Source organism: Enhydra lutris, unplaced genomic scaffold, assembly GCF_002288905.1.
Source record: "Enhydra lutris kenyoni isolate GAN:26980312 unplaced genomic scaffold, ASM228890v2 scaffoldscaffold3, whole genome shotgun sequence".
NCBI lineage: Eukaryota > Metazoa > Chordata > Mammalia > Carnivora > Mustelidae > Enhydra > Enhydra lutris.
The window spans coordinates 12,987,509-13,001,464 of NW_019154087.1; the positions used below are offsets into that span (position 1 = coordinate 12,987,509).

The 13,956-nt window shown below is 35.6% G+C and overlaps 1 protein-coding gene across 1 annotated transcript in view; it reads right to left on the reverse strand.

Moving 5' to 3' along the window:
- Positions 1–799: 799 nt before the first annotated feature.
- LOC111156296 (bifunctional heparan sulfate N-deacetylase/N-sulfotransferase 3) overlaps positions 800–13,956 on the reverse strand; it is a 160,111-nt gene continuing 146,954 nt past the window's right edge. Inside the window, exons 12-13 of the mRNA XM_022517076.1 lie at positions 4,988–5,090; positions 800–919 (exon numbers count right to left, since the gene is read on the reverse strand). Of these exons, the coding sequence (XP_022372784.1) occupies positions 800–919; positions 4,988–5,090 (223 nt within the window). The remainder of the gene's footprint in view (positions 920–4,987; positions 5,091–13,956) is intronic.

Here is a 13,956-nt window from a genome sequence, read left to right on the forward strand (position 1 = left end):
CAGCATGTTTCCATATACGTTTCAATGGCTTTACAACATATCTCAGTATAACAATTACATCACAGCAGAGGAGTTAGTAATTTTTACATAAATGCACTAGAGTATGTGTATGAAAAATCAGGTTGTTTTTTTTTTTGCTATAGCACTTACCTTTTTATTTTGATACAGATAAACCTCGTATAGAACTTTTCCACTCTCTGATCTAGCAACAAATTATAATTTACAATTCTTTCTAAGTATCCAGTGGATTTATATCTTGGCAAGCATTCTTCATGGGTATTATGCCTTTGGCATTTTATGCTACATTATGATGTTTATTTTGCTTCTTGTTTTGTAGGACACTTTATAGGATCAAAGAATAAGAAAACATTTTACAGGCAAACAGTGATCTAAAAATCTACAGAGACACAATTTTAGTTGATATATAAAAGTGTAAATATTACTATGAAATGGAACAATTCTGCATTTGCGTCTGACACCTATATTGGTTGCAGTTGACTTCCACATGAGTGCACAGTAGTCTACAATAATCCCACAGGCTCAGATATGGATTAAGAGAAAGGCCGTAGGCCTCAAGGCTTGTAACAGGTATGTTTTCTTTTTTTCTTTGTTTTTTGTTTTTTGTTTTTTGTTTTTTTTTTCCCCCTAGTCATCCACATGCCAGCACATGGAAGGAACTTTGTTCTTTTTTTCTTATTTGAAGAGGTATATTTTTAAACAGCCTTTTGGTAGCTTCTGGAAGCTTTGTGAAAGGTGAATGTTACATGGCAGATGGATTCTCGAGATGTTGTCTCCAGTGCTATCTCACTTTCTGCAGCTCCTGTCTCAGCCAGGATGGCAGAGGCTGCCCCAGTCTGTGTAGCAGTTTGGACAGTTCCACGTTGTGATCTCGGTAGTAGCTTGACAGAAACGCTCTGCTCTGAGGTGGGATACAAGAGGACATTTCACTTTGAGGATTAAAGTATATTTCATCTACTGTGATGACGTTTAAATCTGCGTCAGTTATACCATACCTGGGTTGAGATTTATATTAAGCATGTGGGCTATTTATTTAGCACAACACAAACCCAGAGACTCTCTTCTTCAAAATAGATGCTCTAGGTACATACACTGTTTCAGCAGGGAAAGAGATTTTGTATTAAGCATGGGATTTACTTGATTGTGCAGAATTAAATGTTACAGTAACTTGATCGAGTTGCTAGAAAAGTAGCTGTGACAACTGGTTGGGTCTAATATGATGCTCTTATTCAAATCACTCCTGTTTTGGAGAATGTTAGTTTGGTACATGTACAATATCAAATACTCCTTGGTCATCATTAATTTACATTTAGATATAGAAGGTACGTAATACTTTCTTACAAGAATTTTAAGGTGTACAAAGGCATACTGCTAAAAACAGTATTGTGTGTAGGCTTGAAAATGCAGTAGGTAAACCAGGTTAACCTCTAGCTTGCTATATTTGTATGATTTGACCCAAGGAAGGAAAGAATGCCTTGTAAACTATCTTGACTTGGAGGGAGGTAGATTTCTCTTCACTAAAGAAAAGATTTTAATAATTGAATTTGTCAAAACTGGAAAGGGCTGTGCTGTGAGATGGCATTTAGTGGCATTCATATATTGGTTGGATGACCATTGTTAGGAATGTTGTAAAGGGAGGATTTCTGCATCTGTATCTGTACCTCCAGGCTTTGTACTACTCTGAGATTTTCAGCAGAGTTGAACCTTTAAACATTTTTGTTATTTAATTCCTTGTGTTGTTCTTTCAAAATGTCATATCTGGTACTCGATTTTAAATGCCATAGAAGAAAGTCTCATTTGGTATTGATTGATGTAACAGTGATTTTTGTAGGAATCATGATCACTGGAATTAAATAGAATAGTTGTGCTTTATTCTAACCATTACCGGGATCAAGGGAGAACCCAAACCACTGTGTGATTTCTGCCTGTCTGTCTCATTTCTGTTTTGGGTCTTCCTCAGTCATTAGCTCTAAAACCACTGTCAGGCTGAGCTGGCACACTCAGACAAAAGAAAACAGTACAGATAAATTTTATTTCCCAGATCCTATATCTGGGAGCCTGATCATTCTGTGCCTCCTTTGCTGCCAGCCAGACCTGGAATCTAGGGAAGAACCTTACATCTTTGTCTCTGAGTTTCTGTACTTCCCCATTTTTTTCTCTCTTGCCAGCTTGCACCCCAATAGTTTCATATGGTAAGTGATTGCACAACATCTTATCTGGGTCTAGGACTGAACCTCCTGGGATCTATTTCTACTGTCCATCCCTTTGGTATTTGAATTGAACCTCTGATACTGAGGATTGTCTCAACCTTACCTCTACCTTTTGGGCATCATTTTCAGACCTCTCTGCCTGTGTCAATGTGCCATTGCAGATAAACTTTGTCCTGTGTCCTATTGTGTGTATGCATGTCACCATAATCATGTCCACTTACTCAAGTACCCTTTCCTCTTGCTTCACTCCCTCATTATGGCAAGACAAATGAAATGAGATTTGCAATGTATGATATGTTCTATTTTGGAGTCTAGTATGTTTAGGCCAAAAGTTACTAGGATACAACTTTGTGGTATGCAAAATTTATTGAACATAAATTGTTATCTCACAGTCATTCAGAAGGGGGGATATTTTAGATAAAGCCACAGATAGGATATATGCTGTAATCTGACTACTTCATACAAACTCATGTAAAATAATGTAATAAGAGGAGATAATATATACATTTATAATATAAAAGTATAAAAAGAAGGAATCATATAACACCTTCAATATCAGGTTATTTATTGGCCCATTATTAAATTAAAGAATCTATTACAGACTTTTGATTTGGAGAGATATTAGATTTAGTGATTTTTTTTTTAAGATTTTTATTTATTTATTTGACAGAGAGAGAGATCACAAGTAGGCAGAGAGTCAGGCAGAGAGAGAGGGAGAAGCAGATTCCCTGCTGAGCAGAGAGCCCGAGGCAGGCCTTGATCCCAGGACCCTGAGATCATGACCTAAGCCAAAGGCAGAGGTTTTAACCCACTGAGCCACCCAGGTGCCCTTAGATTTAGTGGTATTAATTTAGAATGTCAGTTTTTATTCTTCTACACTGTTATTTTCATAAACAAAGTAAAAGTAGGAGTAGGCCAACAACTTTCTTAGTTTACCTGGATTAAATGCATTCTATGATGTTTTGGTGAGTTGGGTGCTGGCATTTTTCTGTAATAGGGGGAGAAGCAAGCAATGTGATAATACTGCCTCCTCTCAAACATTCTCACATTCGTGTTTCTGTTGTCTTTAAGAAGCCTCCTTTACTCTTGCCTTCTCTCTGGTCTCTATTTGTATAAAATCAACCACTCTATGCCTTCAAATAAATCCAGTATATACTTGATATTGTGACATAAGAAATATATATAATTGGTTTTCATCTCAGGTTCCTGGCACAGAGCTTCTAAAACCATTTTTTTCCTCAGTGATAGGGGTGAAAGGAGTGTGTTTTGTTATTCATAATAAGCCCTTTTAAACCATACCCAAGTTTATGCTAATGAGGTGACTCTTGCTGGGACCACAGATAGTGTCAGATGGAGGGGGTGGGGTGGTAGTTGCTAGAGGAACCAAACATAATATTAGAGGTTGGGAACTCTCAGCCCTACCCTTTGACCTCCAAAGATGGGAAGAGGGACTGGGGATTGAGGTAATGACTAATGGCAGGTGATTTAATCAATCATGCCTACGTTAATGGGACCCCCATAAAAACCTGAAATGAAGATTCTGGAGAATGTCAGGGTTTGTAAATGCATCCATGTGCTGGGAGGGTGGCACACCACAAACTCTACAGAGACAGAAGCTCCTGTGCTTTAGCACCCTTCTGGACCTTGTTCTATGTGCCTCTCACTCTGGTTATTCATTTTTTATATTTTATAATAATAGAAAATAAAGTGTTTCCCTGGGTTCTCTGAACTGTTATAGCAAATTTTAAAACCTGAGGAAGGGGTCATGAGATCCCTTGATTTATAGCCACTTTGGACAGAAGTAAGTAACCTAGGAACCTGTTACTTGCTATTAGAGTCTGAAGGGAGAGCAGGCCTGTGGTAGTAAGCCCTTTACCTGTGGAGTCTATACTGGTTAGTGTCACAATTGAGTTAAACTATAGGGCACTTAGTTGGTATCTGTAGAACTCTGCATGCTTGGTTGGTATGAAATGCACATTTGGTGTCAGAAGTGTGAGTTAATAAACCCTTGGAATGTATTACACAGTAACATTTCTGGAGTATCAATATGGAAGTACTGATATTTTAAAATTTGTTTTTCTTATCTTTCTCTACCACAAAATCTAATATTATGTCTCATTATGTCTGTGTTTGATAGGAGTAAAATCAAATGCTAAGAAAGATGTTCTACAATGTCTTTTAAACATTTTAGTTTAATAAATAGAGAAATAGCCTGGACATAAATGAAAATAATGTATTTTATATTACTTTCTTGAAATACCATGGAAATTGCCCTTGAATTTCTATTAATGTGTAAGGATTATTTTTATAGTGCTCAAAAGTAAATTTTAATAATCATCCAAAGAAAACTGTCAAAGAAATAGTATTATGCAGACCACATTTACTACTATAGCATGACTTAATGGGGGGAAAAATAGAAATCTTTTGGTCCTGTTTTCAATTTCCAGTTGATGTATTTCCTGTCTTGGTTTAAATTAACATTTTTAGTGCTAAAATTTCTATGAATGTATCATTCTTTTTGTAATCAGACATTGCCTTCTATGTTCTGCTTCAAAATAGAAAATTCTGTTGTTTTCCTTTATTCCTGCTTGACGTGTATCATTGGAAAAATCCAAATAAACAACCTGGATACACTGAAATCCACATGTCACTTGTAATTTTTAGAAGGGCTAAATTTTTATTTTAACCACTTTTATAAGAAAATACATATTATTTATTAATTTGCTTATTTAGTTTGTATTTATAAGCTTTATACTTACATCAGGATCCATTGGAGGGTATTTTCTTCCTTTGCTCTTTCCCAGGCATTTTGTTTTACCTTCTTCCAATAATTGACACCAGAAACCTTTATGAGAATCAAACCTAAAAAAAATTAAAAACACAAAACACAAAAAAGTATTTTTCAAGCAATTTGTAAGTAATAATGACCAAAACCATGAATATATTTTTGGATCTTAATCTATAACCAGAGAAACTGGCATATTTTTTGACTAAGTCACTTTGCATAAATTCTTTTGGCATACTTCTGAATTCTTAGTCCATCTGTCGTATTTGTAAGTTTGCCAGATTCCTAATAGAAAAATTGTCAGCAGAAGGTCTTCTATTAATAGAAATTAATAAGCCTACCTCCTTCATCTGGAAGGAAAAAGTTTTATGAATTTCAAGTCTGTTCTTTTCCTTTGTAGGGTTTAAAAATGACAAGTCAGGTTTCATCCATATCTATGGACTTAGGTAGTATTTATACCATACAATTACGGAATAATAGAAGAGAAAGTGTTTGGTGTGCCATGGAGTGATTAATTTTAGGATTCTTCAGCTGTCATCCACTTAATTTTTTTCCATAGCCCCTTTCTTATTTTGGTATGAGCTCTGTATTAAAGTCACAGTACCTATAAATGTGGATTTTCATGACATAACTATAATCAAAATAATAGTAGCACATTACATTTATATTTTATTTATTTTTAATCTTTCACATGGTTTTATTTGTTTATTATTTAATATTTTCTTACATTTTAATTTTAATTCCAGTTAGTTAACATACTAAAATATATTTTAGTTTGCCAAAACATGTATTTTTTTAAGATGTTATTTATTTATTTGAGAGAGAGAGCCAGACTAAGCAGGGGGAGGGTCAGTGGGAGAGAATCTCAAGCAGACTCAGTGCTGAGCATGGAGCTGAATGTGGGCCCTATCTCATGACCATGAGATCATGACCTGAGCCAAAGCCAAGAGTTGGACGCTCAACTGACTGAGCCACCCAGGTGTCCCAGTTTACCAAAATATTTTATGTAATTCTTTTTCCTTTTGAGTTTTCATTAAAATCCCTTAATGATATGGAGTACAGGATTCTTCCCATTTTATGGCACTTAACAACGTGTTTTTGGCTCTTCATCAATGTTCACTAAATGTTAGCTGAATAAAAAACTGAAAAAGAAGGAAATGTTTGTCAAGGTTTATTTCTCTTGGACTATATATTTTTTCCATACCTGGGTCATGACTTAAATCTAGGCCTCCTTACTCTAAGTCCAGTGTCTTTTCTTTTTCACTGGTCTCTGGTTATGTTTTATATTATTATTCATTATGAATAAATAGTAATTTCCATGCTTGAATATAAAAACAAAAGTAAGAGTCAGCAATGATAATTCTTTCACATTGCTTTTGTAATTTGATAATTCTATTGCCTTACTTTCTTCTTCATTAGAAAAAATTATCACTTGAGGTTACTTTTTCATTTTGTTTTAAAATCCACATTACTAAAAATACTGTTTCTGACTTTTTCTTAAAATTGTAGTGTGAGCAGTGAACAATTGGCAACTGAAATAACACATTTAAGTTAGCCTAAAAATGTGAAATACCTAGGAAAAAATTTAACAAAATATTTGCAAGATCTGACACTGAAAACTATAAAACATTGTTAAGAGAAACTGTAGAAGACATAAGAAAGAGGGCTAAACCATGTTCACAGATCAAAACAATAAGTATTTTTAAAGTATCAGCTCTCTCCAAATTTATCTATAGATTCAGTGTGATTCCAATCAAAACCCCAGTGGAATTTGTAGGAATTGTAAGGATGATTCTAAAATGCGTATAGGAATGGAAAGGACCTAACAAGCTATAACAATTTGAAAGCACTATGCTAAATGAAAGAAAGTAGATGAGTGGTTGCTGGGGATCGGGAGTGAGGGGGGAAGGATTGATTGCAAAGGAGCATGAAGAAACTTTTTGGGTAAATGGAAATGTTCTGTGTCTTGATTGTGGTGGTATATACAACTGTAACCATTTGTCAAAATTCATCAGTCTGTACAGTTAAAATTGGTAGATTTTTATTATATATGAATTTTATTTCAATAGAGCGGATTTAAAATTACACTGTGATTGAATATATGTGTATATGTATGGATTTGGAAGGTAGTCTTTATGTAGCTAATCTCGTGGAGCTTATAACATAGCTGTATGAAAAGAATGCACACCTAGATTTCTGCCTCTGTACTGGTTTGGATATTAGAGACACTAAAGGATTATCCACATCCCACTTAGGCAAAGCCTAATTCTCATGATTACTGACACAACTGTATGAGATCACGACACAACATGCTATGTCTTCACGTTATTTATATTCTTGTTTGAATCAGTAAGGCAACTGAATAAAGTAGTTCCACACTCAGAGGTACAAGAAAAAAAAGCATTTAAAAGACCATTATTTAAATAATCTGTACATGAAATCTGGAAAGCTCTAATATGACACAATGGAAGTCTGGAAGTGTGCTATCGATGTAGTATTTTTCATAAACATTTTGTCCTTAGCAACTTCTACAATTGAATTCTGGCTCGTTTTATGTATTTAAGTGATCAAAATTTAGAATCCAGACCAACTATTATTTTTTTTGGTAATATTCTAACTATACATCATCCATCTCTGGAACATACATAGGCCTTATGTTAAAATGAGCCGCCTTCTGACAGAATGATGTTTTCTTAAGAGACACTGAACTTCACACATAATATAATTGAGAATCAGAATAAAAATGGGTTTTTCTTTCATCCCTGTTCATTGGTTACATGTCATGCAGCAGGCTGTCATGTGGGCTTTATTGAGAAAAAGTATGTATGTGTATGTGTGGCTGGCATGTAGCCCAGGCATCTGTAGGCATAAGCTCACAGACAATGGCCTAAGTGTGTTGGAGTAGAAAAGAAGAGGAAGGCAGAAGGGTGATCATGTTTATTTTCCAGGTGACTTGAGCTAGAGGTGAAGGGATTGATGTTGACATTGTGAGTTGGAAGAGATCAGCAATGCAATTTCAGAGTTCAGGTGAAGAAGCTTGACGTGAAATAGAGAAAGATCTCCCCGTATCTGTTTAGAATATTACCAGCGTTTCTCTTAAGATTACCCTTGGTACCACTGGTATCTGGTGGGACAGTAAGAAACCTTTCTTTGGGTAGGCATTCAGTAGTCATGGCTAGGACCTCTTTTAGAGGACTTCAGGAAGTGAACCTTTTGGGGGAAATTTTTTGTGTTGTTTACTTTATCATATGAGATCCTTTATCTTTGTATCCAGAGTCTTGCACATAATAGTCATCCAATAGAATCTTGTTGAATTAGACTAAAACAAGAATGAATTGGTTCTTCTCTCAGTCAAATAAATAAAACCTTAAAAAGGCGGGGGAACTTGGATGGCTCAGTCTGTTGAGCATCTGCCTTCGGCTCAGGTCATGATCCTGGAGTCCTGGCATGGAGCCCTGGCATGGAGCCCTGCATTTGGCTCCCTGCTCAGCAAGCAGAGTGCTTCTCCCTTTCTCTCTGCCCCCCTCCCCCCACTGTGCATGCTCTCTCTCAAATAAATAAATAAAATCTTAAAAAAAAAAAGAGAATGGATTGGTTCTTAAATTTCTATAGAATATCACCTGGAGATGTCTAGAAATAACTGGAAGAGACTTGTAGGCAGGGACAATTGAAATTCTCCAATGATTCAGCCTCCAACTGGTAACATTTGGGCAGGTGAATCCTAGGGAATATTCAGATTATACTTAGAAGTTCAAGTATGTTTAAAATACCTTTAGATTGAAATAACATTTCCATGGGAGAATAGTGAGTTGCAAATAGTGCTGGTAAATTTCAGAATCAAAACACTCATTCAGGTGTCACTAATATGGAACAAACACAGAAGTTAGTTTTTGTTTGTTTTTGTTTTTTAAATCAGTTCCCTCTCCACAAATACGCTTTTATGATTTAATGAACCACTTTGCTGATACCTGTTTTATTTGTAAGAGTTTTTTTGAGGTATAATTTACTTAGAACACCCATCTTTAGTATACAATTAGATGATTTGTAGCAAGTTTATATAGTTGTATAACTATCACCACAATCCAGTATTAGAACATTTCCATAATCCCCCCAAATTAGAGCCCACTGGAAGCAATCCCTGCTGTTACCTCCAGGCCCAGGCTAGCACTGATCTGCTTTGAGTCTTTCTCTTTTCTGGACACCTTTTTTTTTTTTTTTTTGGCTGGGGTGGATATGCCAGATTTTGTTAATCCATTTACCAGGTGATGGACATTTGGGTCAGTTCCAGTTTTTGGCATTCATTCATTCATTTACTTATTTATAATTTTTTTTTTTTTGTCATTTCAAACACACAGATTTCCTCACTTCATAAGAGCATTCTAAAAGCAGTATCAATAGCATACAATCACAATGCTGGAGAATACTGACTAAGCATGATCCTTAAAAAAAAATCACAGGGCAGACAATGGGATGATAAACTGTTAATTTAAATTTATGATGTAGAGTCCAACAAAGTAGGAATCACGTGTGGTTCCCACCATGTGGTTATCAGTTTCTGGCTATTATTAATAATGCTTCTTTGAACAAGTATTTGTTGGACACAGGTTTTTATTTCTCTTGGGAGTGGCATTATTTGTAAGCCTCTGTTTAATTTTTAAGAGAATGCAAAATTGCTTTTCCATAGTGGCCATATATTATACATTGTCATCTGCAACATATGAGGGTTCCAGTTTCTCCACATTTTGGCCAACATTTGGCATTGTCTTTTGGATTATAGACATTCTAGTTGTATTTCAGTGTGATTTTAATTTGCATATCACCATGATCTCACATTTATGATGCCAAGTGATCGTGTGTCTGAAGATGGATTCTTTTTGTAAGAAAGCCTGAGACAACTTAAAAAGCTCATTTTAAAGTTTCAGTCTTTTAAAGAAAATACTTCCTGTTGGTATACTATTCATTAGTCACAGTTTACAGTATTGTTTTTCTCTGGTTCTGACATCTTGTGCCAACTTAAAGAGCTTAATAGATTGGCAGCACAGTCCAGTGGGCTGATTGAGTTTTAGTCCTGACTCCTCAATTTATTTGCTGAGTGACTTTTGGCTTAGTTTTTCTGTGCCCGTTTTCATTTTTGTTTTTGTTTTTTTTTTTAGCTGAGAAATGGAGCTAATAGTACCTATCACATCTACTGTTGGTAGGAAGAGATATATGTAAACATAGAAATGTAGAATATATACATGCATATTGATTTTCAAATGTTATAACCACTTTTAAAACAAATTGATCTTAAGAAATTAGGGCACACTATCTTTTTCACTACTTACCATTGCTAGGTGCTTCTTTCATGGGTCGTCCAGGGAACCAACAGATTTTAGCTACTATGGCTACTTTTTTTTTTTTTTTTTAATTTTCTTTTTGCTACTGAAAAAAGTTTTTTAATGTGGCACCTTTTTACTCAAACTCATCCAGAATGGGATAGGAAAGACTTCCTCGGCAATATAAATTTGGTTGCTAGGGGAAGTGGGATGAGACACAATTGAAGACCTTCTTGAATTCTGAAGCAGCTTTGATTCTTTATGACTTAGTTAAGCCCTACCCACAGAACAAAACAAAACAAACCCATGATCTTTATCCAGCCCCTGGCCTTCAAATTCTTACTGTTCATTTATTGAAGTTTCACAGGAAATTTGTATTAAAAGTTCATATAATTCAATCCAGTTTCATCTGTGTTAACAAACAGGTTAACTGACTGAGAAATAAAGATGTCAGGTTCAGGTGTTTAACCAGTATTTCCACATATGAAACCTCTTGTCATGGTCATTGATGGCTTTGTATAATTGTGAGTTCATAGTTCATGGAAAAATAAAAAGTTTATATTTTTCATAAATTAGTTTATACAAATTAGCACAATTACACGCTAAACATGATTTTTGCTGGTTTCTCTCAAATGTTCAGTCAGCCTAAAACACTATGTAACATATAACATGAAAGCTAAAATAGTTTGAGTATATCAATCCTATTTACACTTTAAGCATGCAGGTTATATTGAATAAGAATTGTAAAATACTCATTCCCTTAATTGATTTATATTAATCATTTATATTGTTAAAACTTTTATATTGTTTACAACTTTTCTGCTTATTTAAATCACAGCCATTCTGACCAAGAAAATCAGATTTTTTTTACATATTCAATATCATTTAAAATTCATTATGCCAGTACTAATTCATGTTAAGACATCATAGACTATCCAATGACTGCATGAAATTTGGAAGTCGTGAATACTTTTTTTTAGCAATTGCAGAAAGGAATAAAGAATACTCTTACAATAGAAACTTACTGCCATTTTTCTTGAAAATAGTTTTGAAATTGGAACTGTTTTTATATTGAAGAGAATCAGTTTATAGAGTGCTTAAATTGGAGTACTTTTTCATGCCAAGACTGTATAGTAAAATCTTTGTGTAGACCTAGTTTCATTCATTTATTCTTCTGTGTGGAAAAAAAAACCCTGGATTTATGTGGTTAGTTGAGAATTCATATCTCTGTTTGCAGTTCAGTACATTCTTAGAGGATTTTAATTATTTCTTTTTAAGTACTAAAGAGATAGTCTTCACTACCACTAGCAGAAAAAATATGAAGCAATAAATTACATTCCTGAGAACATACATTTTGTTTGACTCCCGCTCATCCTTGATGAGAAAAAACTTATCAGTATAGTTACTTTAACAAGAGTAACTAAATGATCAGGGCAGGATTTGGAACTGCAAAGGGCTTGGTGAAGGAGGATATCCATCAGTTCAGACCTAAGACAATGACCTGCAAATCCAAATATTCTACAACAGCTCCAGGGCTGATGTGTCTAAGGCTAACTGATGATTGACAAGAAAATCTAAAAAGAAACTGAATGGCTATACATTATCTCTATCAGCAGGGTGAGAGCTTGGGCAGCCCTGTAGGGCGAGAAGCTGTGGTTTCAGAGACTACACATATCTTATCTTGCTGCTTTACCCACTGAGCCCCATACCAGGCTAGAGCAGCATATAACAGGCAATTTCAGCCAGATATAACCCGGGTGCAAAGTGATCCACAGTTCTTTGTATAAAGTACTTTCCTTTGATACTACTTCTCTTAAGTTTACACTCCCTTTTCTCAGCAGTGGAGGTGAATAAAAAGCTTGCCACTGAGCTGGACACAAAAGGGACAAATAACACAGCATGCAGGTCAAGGACCATTCTATAAAAAAAGGAGATTATGTCTTTATAGGACACTTCACTTCTTTTTTCTGAAATACAGTGCTTTGCTATATGCTCTATAAAAGAGACCCAAAGATAAACCAACTTGAAATAGAAAACTGTTTAGAAAATAAAAGCGTTCTTTTCTGAGATAGTTAAAAAAGATATAAAGCAAAGGGGACTTGAATTTCTAACTGCAAACTACAATCACTCAGGTTTCTTTAAGGTCAAGCTGAAAGTTAAATACCTAAGGCGAGTAGAGTCTGTGTTAGTACTTGAACTAAGCTCTACAAAGCTCTAATAGTACTCGTAGTATAAAAACACAGAAGTCAGAAGGTTAATAGTAATAACAAAGTAAATGGCTCTTGGGAAGGAAGCTCAAAACCCAAGTTCCTTTGTCCTCCACACCAAAATGTCTTTCTTACATATGTCTCTATATATGATTTGTTCAAGACATAAGCAGTATTTGATGTTTTCCTGCCAATCTTTGTTGTAAGGGATGCTGAAGGGTAAAGGAATCCTCCTGCCTCTCACAGCTTCTAACTTGCTAGATGATGAAGCACACAATGAAAAGAGAAAAATCAGTTGATCTATAGAAGTGAGTTTTATAATGAGAAATACAATGGAAGAAGTCCATAACAGTCCTTTTCAGTTTCTTTAAGGTTCAGTCTATGACCCTAAAATTAAAAAAGAGAGTGTTATAGTCGGGGTCAGGTCCATGGCCCATCCAACTCAGTATCTTCCACTTGCTCTAGGGGTGTGAAATAGGAACAAAAACAACCCTCAGAAATTTGATTGCTGACCATAATAGTGGAGAAAGTAAGATGGAGGTCTTATTTAAAACGCTAAATGGAGTCCAAAGTCAGGATTAAGGTAAGGTAAGAGAGGGACGTGAGGTGCAAAGATTCAGGAGGCACCCACGCTCAGGCATTTGCGTGGAGCTGAGAGTGAGTGCCTCCTTAAATCCTAATGCTTCTCTTGTGTTATCCTATCCTGGCCCAGATGGAGTCAGTTACCTAAGAAAATCAGAAAAAAAGAGGAAAAGAAAACCAAACCAGAGCTGTAATTGCTTTGGCCCCTGAAGAAGAGCTGACGGGGTCAGATGAACAGTGAGTAAAAACATAGAAGCAAAAAGCGGAAGTATGTGTAAGAGCACATCTCCTGGGGCACCTGGGTGGCTCAGTGGGTTAAAGCCTCTGCCTTCGGCTCAGGTCATGATTCCAGCATCCTGGAATCGAGCCCCGCATCAGGCTCTCTGCTCAGTGGGGAGCCTGCTTCCTCCTCTCTCTCTCTGCCTGCCTCTCTGCCTACTTGTGGTCTGTCAAATAAATAAATAAAAATCTTAAAAAAAAAAAAAAAAACCAAAGCAATTAAAGAGCACATCTCCCTCTGCCAATTCAGTCGCCTATTGGGTGATTTCTTGTTGCTTGACTTTGGTTTTGAAAATTGCACAAAAGCCAGTGGAGAGAGTTCATAAACCATCTAGTTAATCACCTCTTTATGCTTCCACCGAGTTCCCACTATTGTCTGTTGAACAGGCTCAGGACTTACTGACTTAAGTAGCCTCTTTTGTGGTTAATTGTTGGCTTTAAGATTTACAATTATTTTGCTTCCCTACTTTCCTTCTAGGGGAAATCTTTCATAGTTAGAAATCAACATAGGATTTAGGACATTTCTTTGCTACACTGTTGAAGTTTGTTTCCAAGTAGTT